This window comes from Schistocerca gregaria, chromosome 2 (genome assembly GCF_023897955.1).
Source record: "Schistocerca gregaria isolate iqSchGreg1 chromosome 2, iqSchGreg1.2, whole genome shotgun sequence".
NCBI lineage: Eukaryota > Metazoa > Arthropoda > Insecta > Orthoptera > Acrididae > Schistocerca > Schistocerca gregaria.
In genome coordinates this window covers 766,237,438-766,250,881 of record NC_064921.1, presented here as the reverse complement: position 1 = coordinate 766,250,881, position 13,444 = coordinate 766,237,438, and the positions used below count along the sequence as shown (strand labels likewise).

Here is a 13,444-nt window from a genome sequence, read left to right as displayed (position 1 = left end):
AGTGGACATTCTTGACAAGCTGCGGTGTGGCCGTTATCCGCTGAAACTGACACAGTTACGGAGAATTCTCGATCTCGTAAGATGCCCTAGGATGTCCTGCGGTAGATAGTTCGCAATTTTTCCTCGAAGCTGCTCTTGAAAGGGACGGAAAGAGCGCTCGCTCATGGAATCGGTACCGGTACCAGTACATGTCTAGATCTCTGTTGACTTATAAATCTGTTACGTATAATATTACTTGTAGCTGCAAACGACTTAGTCGTTACGGCGGACGTTTGTATGGAAAGAGAGGAGGAACAACCTTGGCCATCTCCTTCAACCTAGAACGCAGCTCTCGTATTTTTAACTCATTGGTAAACACTTTGTGCCAGCCGTTCAAAAAATAATATAATTTAGACAGGATTGAGACTCGTAACTCGCGGATACCAACGCTTTATCAGCTAATCATACTGAATAATGAACATGGACTGTCACTTGATTTGCTCCACGTTCCCCTCTGAAGAGGAAATGAGATTGGACTTGCAATTTCTCGCACCCGTACCGGTAAGGACGATTGGAACTACGAGGGTGGTTTGATAAGGCTGGTAAAAAACAAGAATTTTTTTTGTAGTTAATTTACCTTACTTCTCGACATAATTTTCTTTGAGGGATACACACTTAGTCCTGCGACCCTCCAGCTTTTTCATCCCACTGGAAAAATAGGTTCTATTAAACTGTACAAAATACTCGTTGACTGAAACAGTCACTTCCTCATTTGATAAAAATTTCTTCGCAGCAAGCCAAAGGTTCAAGTTCGGAAACAGGAAGAAGTCACTTGGGGCTAGGTCTGGTAAATAGAGTGGATGAGGAACCAAGTCAAAGTCTAATTCTTGCATTGTCGCATTGTTATCGCTAATGTGCGTGATAGTGCTTTATCCTGATAAAGAGCTCTTTTTTGCGTGTCATCTAGGTCATTTTCAGCCACTGAAAGTTTCAAACCGTCCAACAATTAAGCCTGATAGGGTCCAGTTACGGTTCTGCCTTTTTCCAAGTAATATATGATGATTATTCCTTGGGAGCCCCAAAAAACAATGGTCATCAGCTTACCAGCTCGTAAAATGGGCTTTGCCGTCTATGGCACTTTCACAAGCGTTTGTCCATTGTCTTGACTGTCGTTTCGACTCCAGTGGATCCAGGTTTCATCAGCAGTCACAAATCGCTGCAAAACGTCTTGCCGATTGCGATTAAACGTCGCTAGACATTGTGCTGAAATGTGTCGGATGCACTTTCGGTCGACTGTGAGCAATCATGGCACCCACCTTGCACACAGCTTCTTCAGCCAATTCTCTGTGCAGGATATTATGCGCTCGCTCACGGTCTCAATACAGTCACGAACTTTTTTTTGTACAGTCTTGCATTACCATAATCATGGATTTGGTCTATGGTTTCCTTTGTGGTGACCTCAGTTGTACGGTCAGACCGCGCCAAATCCTCGGTGCTTGTCCAACCACGTTTAAATTCATTAATTAAAAAGTAAATGGTCTGTACTGATAGTACAGAGTCCGCGAGAACTTAATCCATAGTTCAACAACAGCGCGAAGCTGTTTTTTCTCCATCTTCAGTCGCAGACGGCACTCTGACCAATTCAAACGGCTGTCAATAATGAACTTCACGCTGTACATTGCTAAAAGTCTTTATACTATCCTTGAAATAATCAAACTTACCAATGATCGAGCCGCAACAAAAATGTTCGATTCTTTCATGGAAGTTTACCAGAATTATCAAACCACCACCGTACAAGTATACTGTTGCCATAACGAAAACTGCTCCCGGAACAGTAAACTTGTAGCTGCAATCGGCACCTCTAAGTCACGATAAAGACTAAATTATAATGTAAGCATTTAAAGTTACACGGGGTGTGTCATAAAAGCGAAAACTGACTCGAGTAAAAATATGCAATAATGGAAGCAAAAAATTTCCAGTATACGTGACTCAGCAAACAAGCTGTTTGCCAGGTAATTGCGAATGTGTGGTGATGAGCGGTCACTGACTTCAGTGTGAAAATTTGCCATACTCAGCAAACTTTCCAATTAAGTCCCTTCTAATTAGCCTCGAATTTCAACCTTACGCTGTGGTAAATGCACGATGGGTACCGCCACATTGTACTTCTGATAGACGACGACATATAGCGCGCCAATATGGTTCAAGATGAATAGGCTGAACAAGATCTTTACCTTGGCCTCAAAGATCAACTGACCTTAATCCTTCGGTTTTTTTCTTTGTGAGGTCATCTCAAAAGCGAAGTGTACAGCAACTGAGTTTATACAGGTAAAGAATCGAAGCAGGGAGCTGTACAGTTTTGTCAAACTTGTTGAAATAATCCAAGGAGTCCGGAAGAATTCGTGACTCATTGCAGAGACGAGTGCAGTATTGAATCCAAATAACGTGCAACACCACCTTTAACAGGTACGAGTGTACAGTAAATTGTAATATGTATCCGTGCTCAAGAAATGTTGCATTTCATGTTAAGACAGGCCACGGGTGAAATTTGAGCCCATTTAAGTGGGGCTTTAGATGAAAAATTGCAATTTCAAACTCATTTATAGTACCTAGAGCAAAATTTCACAATGAATCCGGTGGCAGTTCGTAACCAAACATTCAGAGATATCTCATGGACAGAGGACCTATGTTTACTAGAGCGTTTTTACTTCTATGACGGTGTCAGTTTTCACCACACATTATGGTACACCTTGTGTAGATTACTGCAAACTGAGTTCTTGAAGTGGCAGAAGACAAATTCGCATCACTCCTTCAGCACAGTCGTGGGACTCATATTCAGTAAATATCACAATCCATTACATACGAAATTAGGGTTTGCAAACCTTCCTCATAATACTTCACACATACCTTCTTCCCTGTCTCATGATACCTCCAGTTAAAAACGGGAAGACCGACACCTAGAACCACTATTGTACACCAGAAACCAGTAATAATGAATGAAGCAGGGTGGATAATACCCCAAAACCTACCCAAACGCTTCTCTAATTTGGGACTTGATGTAACGAAGGTTGTTCACAGCTTATCAAGGTATCACCGGATCTGAATTCGACGGTAGTAATGCAGTTGTGCATATCGGAAGATTATGGGTGTGCGACATACGTTCTGAGCTTTTCTGAATAATGCATTGCGACACAGCAATTTTTCTCCACCATTGAATTTGTTAGATGCCTCATAGAGATTGTCGTATGGTACGCTGAGTGGCACTGAGTATTCAAACGGTCTGATGCAGCGTACTAGGAAAATCTGCCCCAAGTTAAAAAATAACAGGCCGCAATAGCTATCGTAATATGCTACAGTAACTACAACCAGTTCAGTACAGTCTGTACTGGTAATCGCGCGCACGTTACGTGATCTTCATTCGTTCTGTTTTGTATAAAAGTTTTGACCTTATCACTTTAAACTCGAACGCATATTCTTTGATCCGAACATGTTGTTCTTCTCGCTCCATTTCTCAGATAGTCATGCGGTGGTCTTCGTCGCTATAAACAGATTTATATTGAGCGAGTGACTAGTCAAGATCAAGAAGCTGCAAGGAATAAGATTGGTGGGTATCTTTTCACAATTCCGTTGGATATATGTTAAATGTTTCTTCGTAGTTTCTATTGTTCTTTACATTTGCTACTGTCTACAGTAAGTTTTTCATTTAAATTTCACATTTATACTATCATGAATTCTGCATAAATAATTGAATGAGTTATACTGCTACCTCCGACGAACTATTGTAACTTTAGGTCCACAGGTTAGCTATACTGACACGCTGATGTGATGAACGATTTGACGGGAAGGACAGCATTTTAAATTTGTATCGAACTGTCCATCACACTACTGGGTGCAGAACTCAAAAAAATCAGACTGGCCTCAGCTATATATTTTTAACAAACTATATTGTTGACAGCATATTCCCATGGTTAGTGGTTAAACTTATAAATCTTCATATTCCCTTAGTTAGTGGTTAAACTTAAAAATCTTTTTAGAGACACATCGTAGTCTTGACAATTTCTTTGACCCGGTGTAGAGCGAAATGTCTTTTCGCGCAGAGCACAATTACATAACACGACTTGCATACAAATTTACTGAATAGTCGAATGCTTCATGAAATGGAAATCGGAATAGCAATGTAAATCGATTGATACATTTAATCCGAAGGTCCAGTTCCAGTCTTCAGTCGGTTACAGGATTTTTTCTGTCGCAACGTTTCTGTAATCTCCTATCTAAGATCGCCTTCTACCTAAGATGGAAAAAAATGTGAAGCTCCGCCGTGATTGAGAGTGGATATTAAACTGTAGCTGTATCTATAACTGGCTGGCTAAGTCAGTTCAAAGATGTTAGGAAGGCACCTCCAGAAGGACCATGCCTAGATATTCAAACCAATCTCATGTTGAGGACAACTTTAGGTACTTATATGTATATAAATACAGATGTCAGTTCTCACAGAAATACACATAAAATCAAAAGTAGAGAAGTTTATTTATGACGGTGACCTTTAGTAACTGACCTCTGTGTTGGTAGCTACTGAATTCAAATTCGACATGCTACTTCCTCGAAGTCTTCAGAATAATACCGATTGAAGACAACTGAGCTGAGAGGCAAAAGCAGATTTCGGAATTTCAGGGGTAGTAAAGTACAGCTCATATTAAAGGTTCCTTAATATTATGCAATGACGGCAGGCAGTTCATGTTAGTTTTAGTTTTCTTTCTGTTCATAGAAAAATGCCACCTAAAATGAACGTTGACAGCTTAATTAGGAGTAGGGAATGTGAAGATCAGTTGTCGATTGTTTTGTGTGTTACATTGCCTAACATTTCACACTGATTAAAAAAAAATGGCTCTGAGCACTATGGGACTTAACATCTGAGGTCATCAGGCCCCTATAACATAGAACTACTTAAACCTAACTAACCTAAGGACATCACAAACATCCATGCCCGAGGCAGGATTCGAACCTGCGACCGTAGCGGTCGCGCGGTTCCAGACTGAAGCACCTAGAACCGCTTGGCCACTCCGGCCAGCTCACACTGATCAGTTTACGACCGTAGCGGAAAGAAAATGTTTACCTTTGTTCAGGTGTCCATTCTTCGACTTCTTGCCCATCTCTGCTGTAGCACTTCGACGACGTTACGGTGCTGGTACAACTCCCATAGTCCTCCATTTTTTCTCATCCTCCATTCCACGTCATTTTCATGGATGACATGTTCAAAATGTTTTCTTAGTAGTTTCGTCTCGAATGTTAATAGTTTCTCTTCATTTTTCTTTCTTGGAAGTTAAGAGGTATGACACACGGAGAATCGTGTAAAAAGTTTTCAAGGAACTGCAAATCATGACTCTACCATGTATCTATATTTGTATGTATCAAAAAAGTGTTCTTTATCAGCAAAAAATTTTATTTGGTGGACTACCAAAGCAAATTAAAAGTATACCAAAATTCCACATATTCAAAAAAGAACTTAAAAATGTTAATTGGCAAGAGTTTTTATAGTGGCAAAGAATATTTGAATCACCAGCATTCAATATACAATAGCTTATTTCTGTCATCATAATGACACCAAATGCTCATTGAAAACTAAAGTGTATTCATTTATTATTCTAATTTAGCATATTATGAATGTTGTTATGCATATGGTTTCATGTTATATGTAATAATATTTTATTTATGAACATATAATTGTAAATCATGTCCTATTTTCTGTGTAAGACAATATATGACAAATCCTGTATCACTTTTATAATGATGAGATACAAGGATGCTAAGTAAATAAATAAAATCCATATAGGCGAATTGGAGTTAGTACTATGTATATTTCCTTCAGATATTGTTGAAACTGGTGCGTTCTGTTAACTGCTGCTAGATGAACATCTCTATTGCGTTTATGAAAAAAAAAAAAAAAAAAAAAAACCTGTTAGCATTTGAAGTCGTAAACTGACTTGAATGTCAATCTGTCTACTATCCATGTTGCATTATTTCGGATTTTCTTAAATATGACCAGTATTCTGTATTTCTTCCATTAACTCGTAACCCTGTTTTCTAGACCAGTTTGTCATAGGTTTGCATCATTCTGATTAATTCTGCTTGGGAGCTGCTTGTTTGCTGCATCATTCGTGTTGTAATATCCATTTCGTAACTCTGGAGTTATTAAATCGTTTTAAGTAAGTAGGTGAAGTCATGTAAAAACCTGTACCGTAATCGGAAAAACACGTGGTTGTTATCTGCTCTGTGAATATACTGATATACTTAAAAACGTTTATTGTTATTAACAGAAAAGACGCTAGAAATGTATATGTCTAGAGCAACTTTCATAATGTCGACACATTTTAAGGCAGCAGAGTTAACACTAGGAACACTAAGCATTTGTAATAACATATCCCGGTAGGCGTGTTCAAGGATTTCCGGATAATCCTAAAGCACCAATTGAAAAAGTGCAAAATTAATAATTCTAAAAGTATTGCCAGTTGCGCGATTGTAGATAACACAGAAATTTCCCAGAAAATCTAATTATAAGACTTTGTCAATTGTTAACTTAATTTCCGAAGTAGTTACATTTGGCCTACGGGCTGGTTATGAATCGATTCGCCAACTGCAGCCCGTCATCATTTCGTGCGGACGCGCGCGCGTGTGTGTTGTAAAATTCATTATTGGAAAAAATCTTAGCTCTTCTTGCGCATTTCTGCGAAAACTTATCACACTGCTGACAGTCTGTTTCAAACTGGGGTGCTAGGTGTTCGGTATTTCAGCCCCATGTTCGGTACCGTAGTATGAGTGGTTTGATATTTTTAGAATTCCATTTATAGCACTAAATCATCGAAAGGATAATGGCGGTTCCCTGCAGCAATGCCTATGTGGAGTTTTCAGTCACACGAATCATTTATCGTCTGATGCTAGAAAGAAATTGAGTATCGTTATGGTAAAAGCCGGATTATACATTCGTTGTAATTTGAAGTTTGCAACCAGCAACCAGCTTTACAAAAAGATTAAAGATAACAAAACTTGTTGAAAGCTGTAAATAATATAGTTCTTAATGTATACTAAGCTTTTTTGTTGTGTTCACTCTCAAGTCAGCAAATCCTTTCCCAGGCAGTGTTCGGTAATTTTTGTAGCTTAATATATATCAATCCTAGTTTCAAATGACAGCTTTATTCGTTTTTTGGTAACGTTGGATAACTTGATGTTTTATAGGACTATCAAGGGGATAGAATGGACAGACCGTAACACACAGCACAAGCCAGGTTTAGTTTCCAAATGAGTAGTTGCGGACCGGACATAAGGAACTAGAGGCTGCTTCTCTTTTATGGCGCAGTAAACTTACACAACTTGTTTGTTTATGCTATATACAAACCAACAAAGAGGACACCAAGAATCCACCCACACACACATCTAACACAGCTGCCGTACAAGAACACTACACGTTACACATCTAAGGCTCTCCACACACGAAACGACTCAAAAGCAATTCGTTGCCGATGGAAATTGCTAACGGGTCGCCAGCGAATCACTTCCTGTGTAGTGAAATAGGGCTCCCTCGTTGCCAAGCGATCTGGGTAGCGCCGTATCCACATACACAGCTATGTGTAGGTTTAGTCAGAAGATGAACGAGCAGTATTGTCAACATTAGCTTTGTACCGGGAGTCGAAAAACATCCTATTTTAGACAAGCTCCCAGACCACTGAAGGAGAGATTTGACTGAGACAGCGGGATGTGAAGTGTGGAAATGACTTAATATTATATGTCTTTTACTTACATCTATTGTTTGAAATAAAAACAGTTGAAGCAAATGTACAAAAAATTGTAAACATACCAACAGTATTCTTTAGAGTGACTAGCAGTCTTTGTTATTCTGTAAAATTACATCGTCAAATGGGAAAGAGCAGTGGAAAAAAAGGTTCAAATGGCTCTGAGCACCATGGGACTTAACTCTTGAGGTCATCAGTCCCCTAGAACTTAGAACTACTTAAACCTAACTAACCTAAGGACATCACAAACATCCATGCCCAAGGCAGGATTCGAACCTGCAACCGTAGCGGTCGCGTGGTTCCAGACTGTAGCGCGTAGAACCGCTCGGCAGCAGTGAAAAGCCACAGATCTCCTACATGTGTAAATACAGTGGTAATCACATACAAATGATTTAACGAGCCCAAACCACCATCATACATTTCAGTATATATAAATCCAAAGATATTTCGATTTTCAAAATAAAATAAAATAACGTTATGTTATGACGGAAGGAACCAACTGCGCCAAATCAATTTGGCGCTGTTTACTCGTTCTGTAGAAAGCTATGAGTTTCGAATCTGTCTGTTATAACTCCTGGGCTGCTACATACAGCCCTACAGTTTCTGTTTGTGTGAATGTACGGGTGAATCCAGAATTTTCTTAGTTTGCTTATTCGTGCGTAATAGTAATAGAAATAGAGCACCATATTTTCCTCTGAGCTTGAGTTTGTGCTCGACATGTCGCGTGTAACAAGATGCTCGGGTGCGACAAACAGTGCTCACTTTCCTCGACAGTCTTACACGGCAACAGCAGTTTGTCATTTCAGCGTTGGCAACCAGTCGCCGCTGTAGATAGCTTGCACGTTACGTCGTTCCTTTTCAGTCGCTCCGTGTGCGGGCGTGCTGAAGACGTTGGTACGACCCAGATCTTAATATCTCCTCCGCGATTCTCTTACGAGGGATCAAAAACGGTAGTAATCACTGTCCCCATAGCGTTCAGTTTGAAGCCGCGAGTCGAGCCAATAACAAGCTGACCTTGCTTTTTTAAGAGGTCACTGGCGATGCTGCTGCTTACAATCGAGGCGTAGGCCAGTCCGTCGTGGATCGCCACTTGCCTTTGCCCAGAGTAGTGTGCTACCAAAATTTCCTGTCATACTTATTTAACAAATAGACAAACGATAAAATGCTTTCAAGGTTTCATTTCTGTTAGTTACCAACAAATCGGTTCGCTTTAGCCTACATGCAGGTGGTATCTGTTTATGATCTTGTCTACAAAGTACGTAGAATTCAAAAAATCCCCCCAAAGCATTTGGAAAAAAGTTTATTACGGTTAGATCATCCTTAAAAATTTGTTCTGGGGCCGGTGGGGGCGGCAAGACTCCGAAAAGTTGGTCACTGAAATGAAATGTCATGTGGCTAGGACCTCCCATCGGGTAGACCGGTCACCTGGTGCAAGTCTTTTTAGTTGATGTCACTTCGGCGACTTGCGTGTTGATGATGATGATGATGAAGAAGACATTACAACTCCCAGTCCCTGAGTGCAGAAAATCTATGACCCAGCCAGGATCGAACTCGGGCCTGGCATTCTGTTGTGCTGACCACTCAGCTGTCGAGGCGGACAGTTGGTCACTTTCAAGGTGTCTCATACCAGAAGGATCAAATTTTATAGATGTCACAAAAATACTTACTATAACCCAGAGAACTGGTGGTTATCCATTCACTTTTAGAATTGCACCAGAATTCTGTTATGAATAAAGATTCCAAGAGGGATTGTCCCCATCCTCTTCCGTGGATGCCTATGAATATATCACAGGCTAAGGATATAAGATACATATTTTAGTTTGCTAACCGCAAGTTATTAGGCATAATATTCTTTTTCGTGGTTTTAAACAAATTTGACGTGATCCATACAGTGTACATTGTATACCAATCCATAAAACACACAATGTGGTAGGTACTTTCACAGCGAGCTACTTGTTTATAAAATCCAGTCATGTACCAATTTTGGCAGTAATGGATAGTGGGTTACAAAAAGAAAAGCTTCAAATCAAGATGTTAGATAAAAAATGTAGGAATATGTATCTGTAAATAACTGTATGAGGTAAAGTAAGTATGAGAAACAAAAAGGATTGTTTTATATGGTATATTGGTATATATTGGAGTCAGTGGGCTTTCATATGTAGGGTTTAGGGGTAAAGTGCCCATATTTTTATTGGTGACTGAGGACAATGTACTGAACGACGTTACACCAATATTTACTTCATTTGCAGACTAATAATTATGGCTGTTAGGAGTAGCATTTTTTTACATTGGTTAGTACCTCCAAGTATAGTTGGCAAGAGCAAGTCATTAATGCTTATTTTCAACTGGGCAGCAGGATAGGTTTTGAAGTGTGGAAATATGGGCACAAAACAGTTAGTTTATACTAGGGGCTCCGAAACTTTTCCTCTAATGGAGAATTTGGAGAATCCTGGTACTTTGATGGAACACTTGTTTATTTTGAAGGTTAATATAATTTTATAAAATTAATAAAATAGTTCTATTTAGTGATTACATTAATTTTAAGTCATATACTTATGACAGAAATGACAGAAATGATAATAAAATTAAAAAAAATAGTATCAATAAAATGTAAAAAAAGGAAAAAAACACACTTTGTTATTGATAGTTCTTCGTGGAGCACTTATTCACTTCCTGTGGAACGCCAGTGCCCTGCTGAACACAGTCTGGTCTATACTGACAGGCATCGTCCAATTAGTGGAGCAGTCAAGACTGTGCAGAAAACAGCTGATAGTAAATTATGTGATGTAGTTTTGGGAAGACTGTTAGATGCAGAGAAAAAGAAACTGTAACATTGAAGTGGGTAACATTGATCACAATATCTGCACTTATATCCCACCCTGTATAATCTTTGTACTTGAAGAGTGCGTACTGGGAACATATATGCAGCTTACTGCGATTTAGGTTTTGTTGCAATGTAAAAGCATCTATAACAACCTGTCAATAGATGTGAATACTGGCAGACAAGCTATGTAGGTTTCAAACTAAACTAATTTAAACTACCAATCTACATATTACCTTAATTTCTGAAATTATAAATAAGTATCATGTTGTGAATATATTGACAAAATGCGAATGTTTATACTTATTTGTAGGTTGTGTGTTATTGTGCGTTTTTGCTGGCTTTTGTTCCTCTTTGTGTAGTATTATCTAAGGATGTTAGGAGGAAAACTTGTTGGATTAAAATACATTGGTCTTACCTGTTTACATTTAACTGTCTCACAGATAAAAATGCTTTTCATGTTTTTGTAGTGCTAAATGTTTTTGAAAACATGTTTTTTTTAAATTGTTTATTTCATTTATGAAGTGTAGTTTGATGTAATGTGTCAGGAAATTTGCTTCCTGATGTAGTCTGTGAATTTAACTCTGCTCTGGTCAAATCTTGGAGTGCATCTTGTGACCACGATCTGGTAGCTTTCTGGGTAATTTTGATGGTGGGCACAAACCTGGTGAACTTTCTAATTTCTTTTTGTGATAGAGTGTGTGATCATCTCTGTCACTGGGTTGTGCAGGAAGAAAAATGAGGGTTGTGTCCATACCAGACTTGTTGTTAAGCTGTAAGTCTATATGAGGAGGAGGCAATTCACAGATCAAGAAAACAAAGAATGTAACCCACCTAACAGGCCATGTTTAACCACTGTAGTGGACAACTCAACCTTCAGTTTAATATCAGCTGAAAAATGATTTCTTAAGGAAAGAATATTTTTTTTTGTAGATATTAATTTACCAAGACACAAAATTCCATATCTCTTTGTTGTTATCTGTTTTTTCACACATTTTATCTTCCTCTGTGTGTGTTCATTTTGTTCTTCATCCATATTGTCTCTGGTACCTTATTTTCATGTCCTTTTGCATGTGACCTTGGCCTTTATTTAATAACTGATGTTCTTTTAAAATGAAATGTTACTTTTACACTTTTTCACTGACTAAAAATTAAGGCCATGTTGATGAAGGGGAATTTTTAAAAAATGTATTTTTTTATTTCAGGTGATTGTCTCCATTCCAGTTTCTTATTTTTGAACAAGAATGCCAAATAAAATGCGTTTAATGAAACGATTACTTCATCAACGTATGCCGATAACATCATGGCTGCCACAGTACAATTCCGAGAAATTTATTAGTGATATTATTGCTGGAGTAACTGTAGGATTAACTGTGATGCCTCAGAGTTTGGCTTATGCTACACTGGCTGGCTTAGAACCACAGGTATGAATGAATATGGAATCTAAATATTTATCGATGTTGAATCAATTAACTGCACCAAAAGAAAATTCAAATACAAAAGGATAAAAGGATTGGTCAGTAGTTACTTAGGATGCAAAATTCTAAGTGCTGTTAATAGATATGCTTTGAAGTAGAACGAGTTTTTAAGTGTTTGTGTAGGTGGTGCTTGGAATTTTCTCTCTTGAAGGCAAGTACTGGTTAACCATTCTGTCTCTCCATAATTTGACAGTAGAAAGTCTCAGAGTGCAAACATAGCTGCAAAGGCAGAACACTGCTTACTTTTAAGACAAAGAGCTATATGGTAAATGAAGCAGCAAAAAGTAATGATGTAACTTTTGTTACTGAACACTTTTTCTTGTCCTCTGGGCAGTACCTTTAAATTTATGTTTGCATATACACTAATGGGCCATGGCGTTAATGGTCAGTAACCCAGCCCAGGTATATACATACAACAATTGTCATTAGGTGGAAAAAGGTAAAAATTTAAAAGCAGCAGTGAATATATATATCATCTATTCAATATTCACCGTGTTGAAGAGGACCTCTCCTTTATCAAATATCACTATTTTATATATGCATTCCATTTTCTCTGTTTGCAGTCACCAACATCTTACCCTTTGCTCTCTAAACTTTGAGTCCCACACGTCCTACTGTAATGTGTCTTCTTGTTTGTTTTTATGGATGTTACCCAACTATGGACTGTTAACATATCACAATCTGGATCCAAATTTGCTGAAGAGGGTGTTGATTAAAACCGTGTTTAATCTCCCATAGATACATTCTTCTCATTCCCTTGCCCAAAATATGTCAGTACTGTCCCCAGAGTTGGTAAAATGTCCATTTCCTTTAACACACATTATGAACACCTCAGTTACCTCATTTGTTCTCTTAGTTTCTTAAATATAAAACAAGAATTCTGCAATGACATTAACGTGTATATTCTTGAATGAGATTTTCACTCTGCAGTGGAGTGTGAGAGGACGGGGTGTGAGTCGTGCTTGGGTAGCTCAGTTGGTAGAGCACTTGCCCGCGAAAGGCAAAAGTCCTGATTTCGAGTCTCGGCCCGGCACACAGTTTTAATCTGCCAGGAAATTTCATGTATATTTTTGTAAGGTAGTTGGCATTGGTCATGTGTGATTTCTGAGAACATCAGTTACTAAACTTTGTTTTCACGACAATGCCAAAATGCCATAAACTGTCAACTGATGTTACTATTATAAAGTACTGTATACCACCCTGACCAGGTGTTCTATTGCTGTTTCATGTTACTAATCTATAATAAATATAACTTCAGTCTCTTCACCTGTCTCTGATTTTGCAGTTTCTCCACAATTTTAAAACCACTAATGTCCAATTTTCTGAGTCATCTTCTTATAACCCTCTTATGAGCAGTCTCCAACCACAGATTCAAATGTATTGCT

The 13,444-nt window shown here is 38.5% G+C and overlaps 1 protein-coding gene across 1 annotated transcript in view; it reads left to right on the top strand.

Annotated features, from left to right (window-relative positions):
- The window catches only part of LOC126334989 (sodium-independent sulfate anion transporter-like), a 129,181-nt gene that overhangs the window by 65,217 nt on the left and 50,520 nt on the right, over positions 1–13,444 (top strand). Inside the window, exon 2 of the mRNA XM_049997800.1 lies at positions 11,787–12,005. Coding sequence (XP_049853757.1) covers positions 11,826–12,005 — 180 coding nt within the window. The 5' untranslated portion in view covers positions 11,787–11,825. The remainder of the gene's footprint in view (positions 1–11,786; positions 12,006–13,444) is intronic.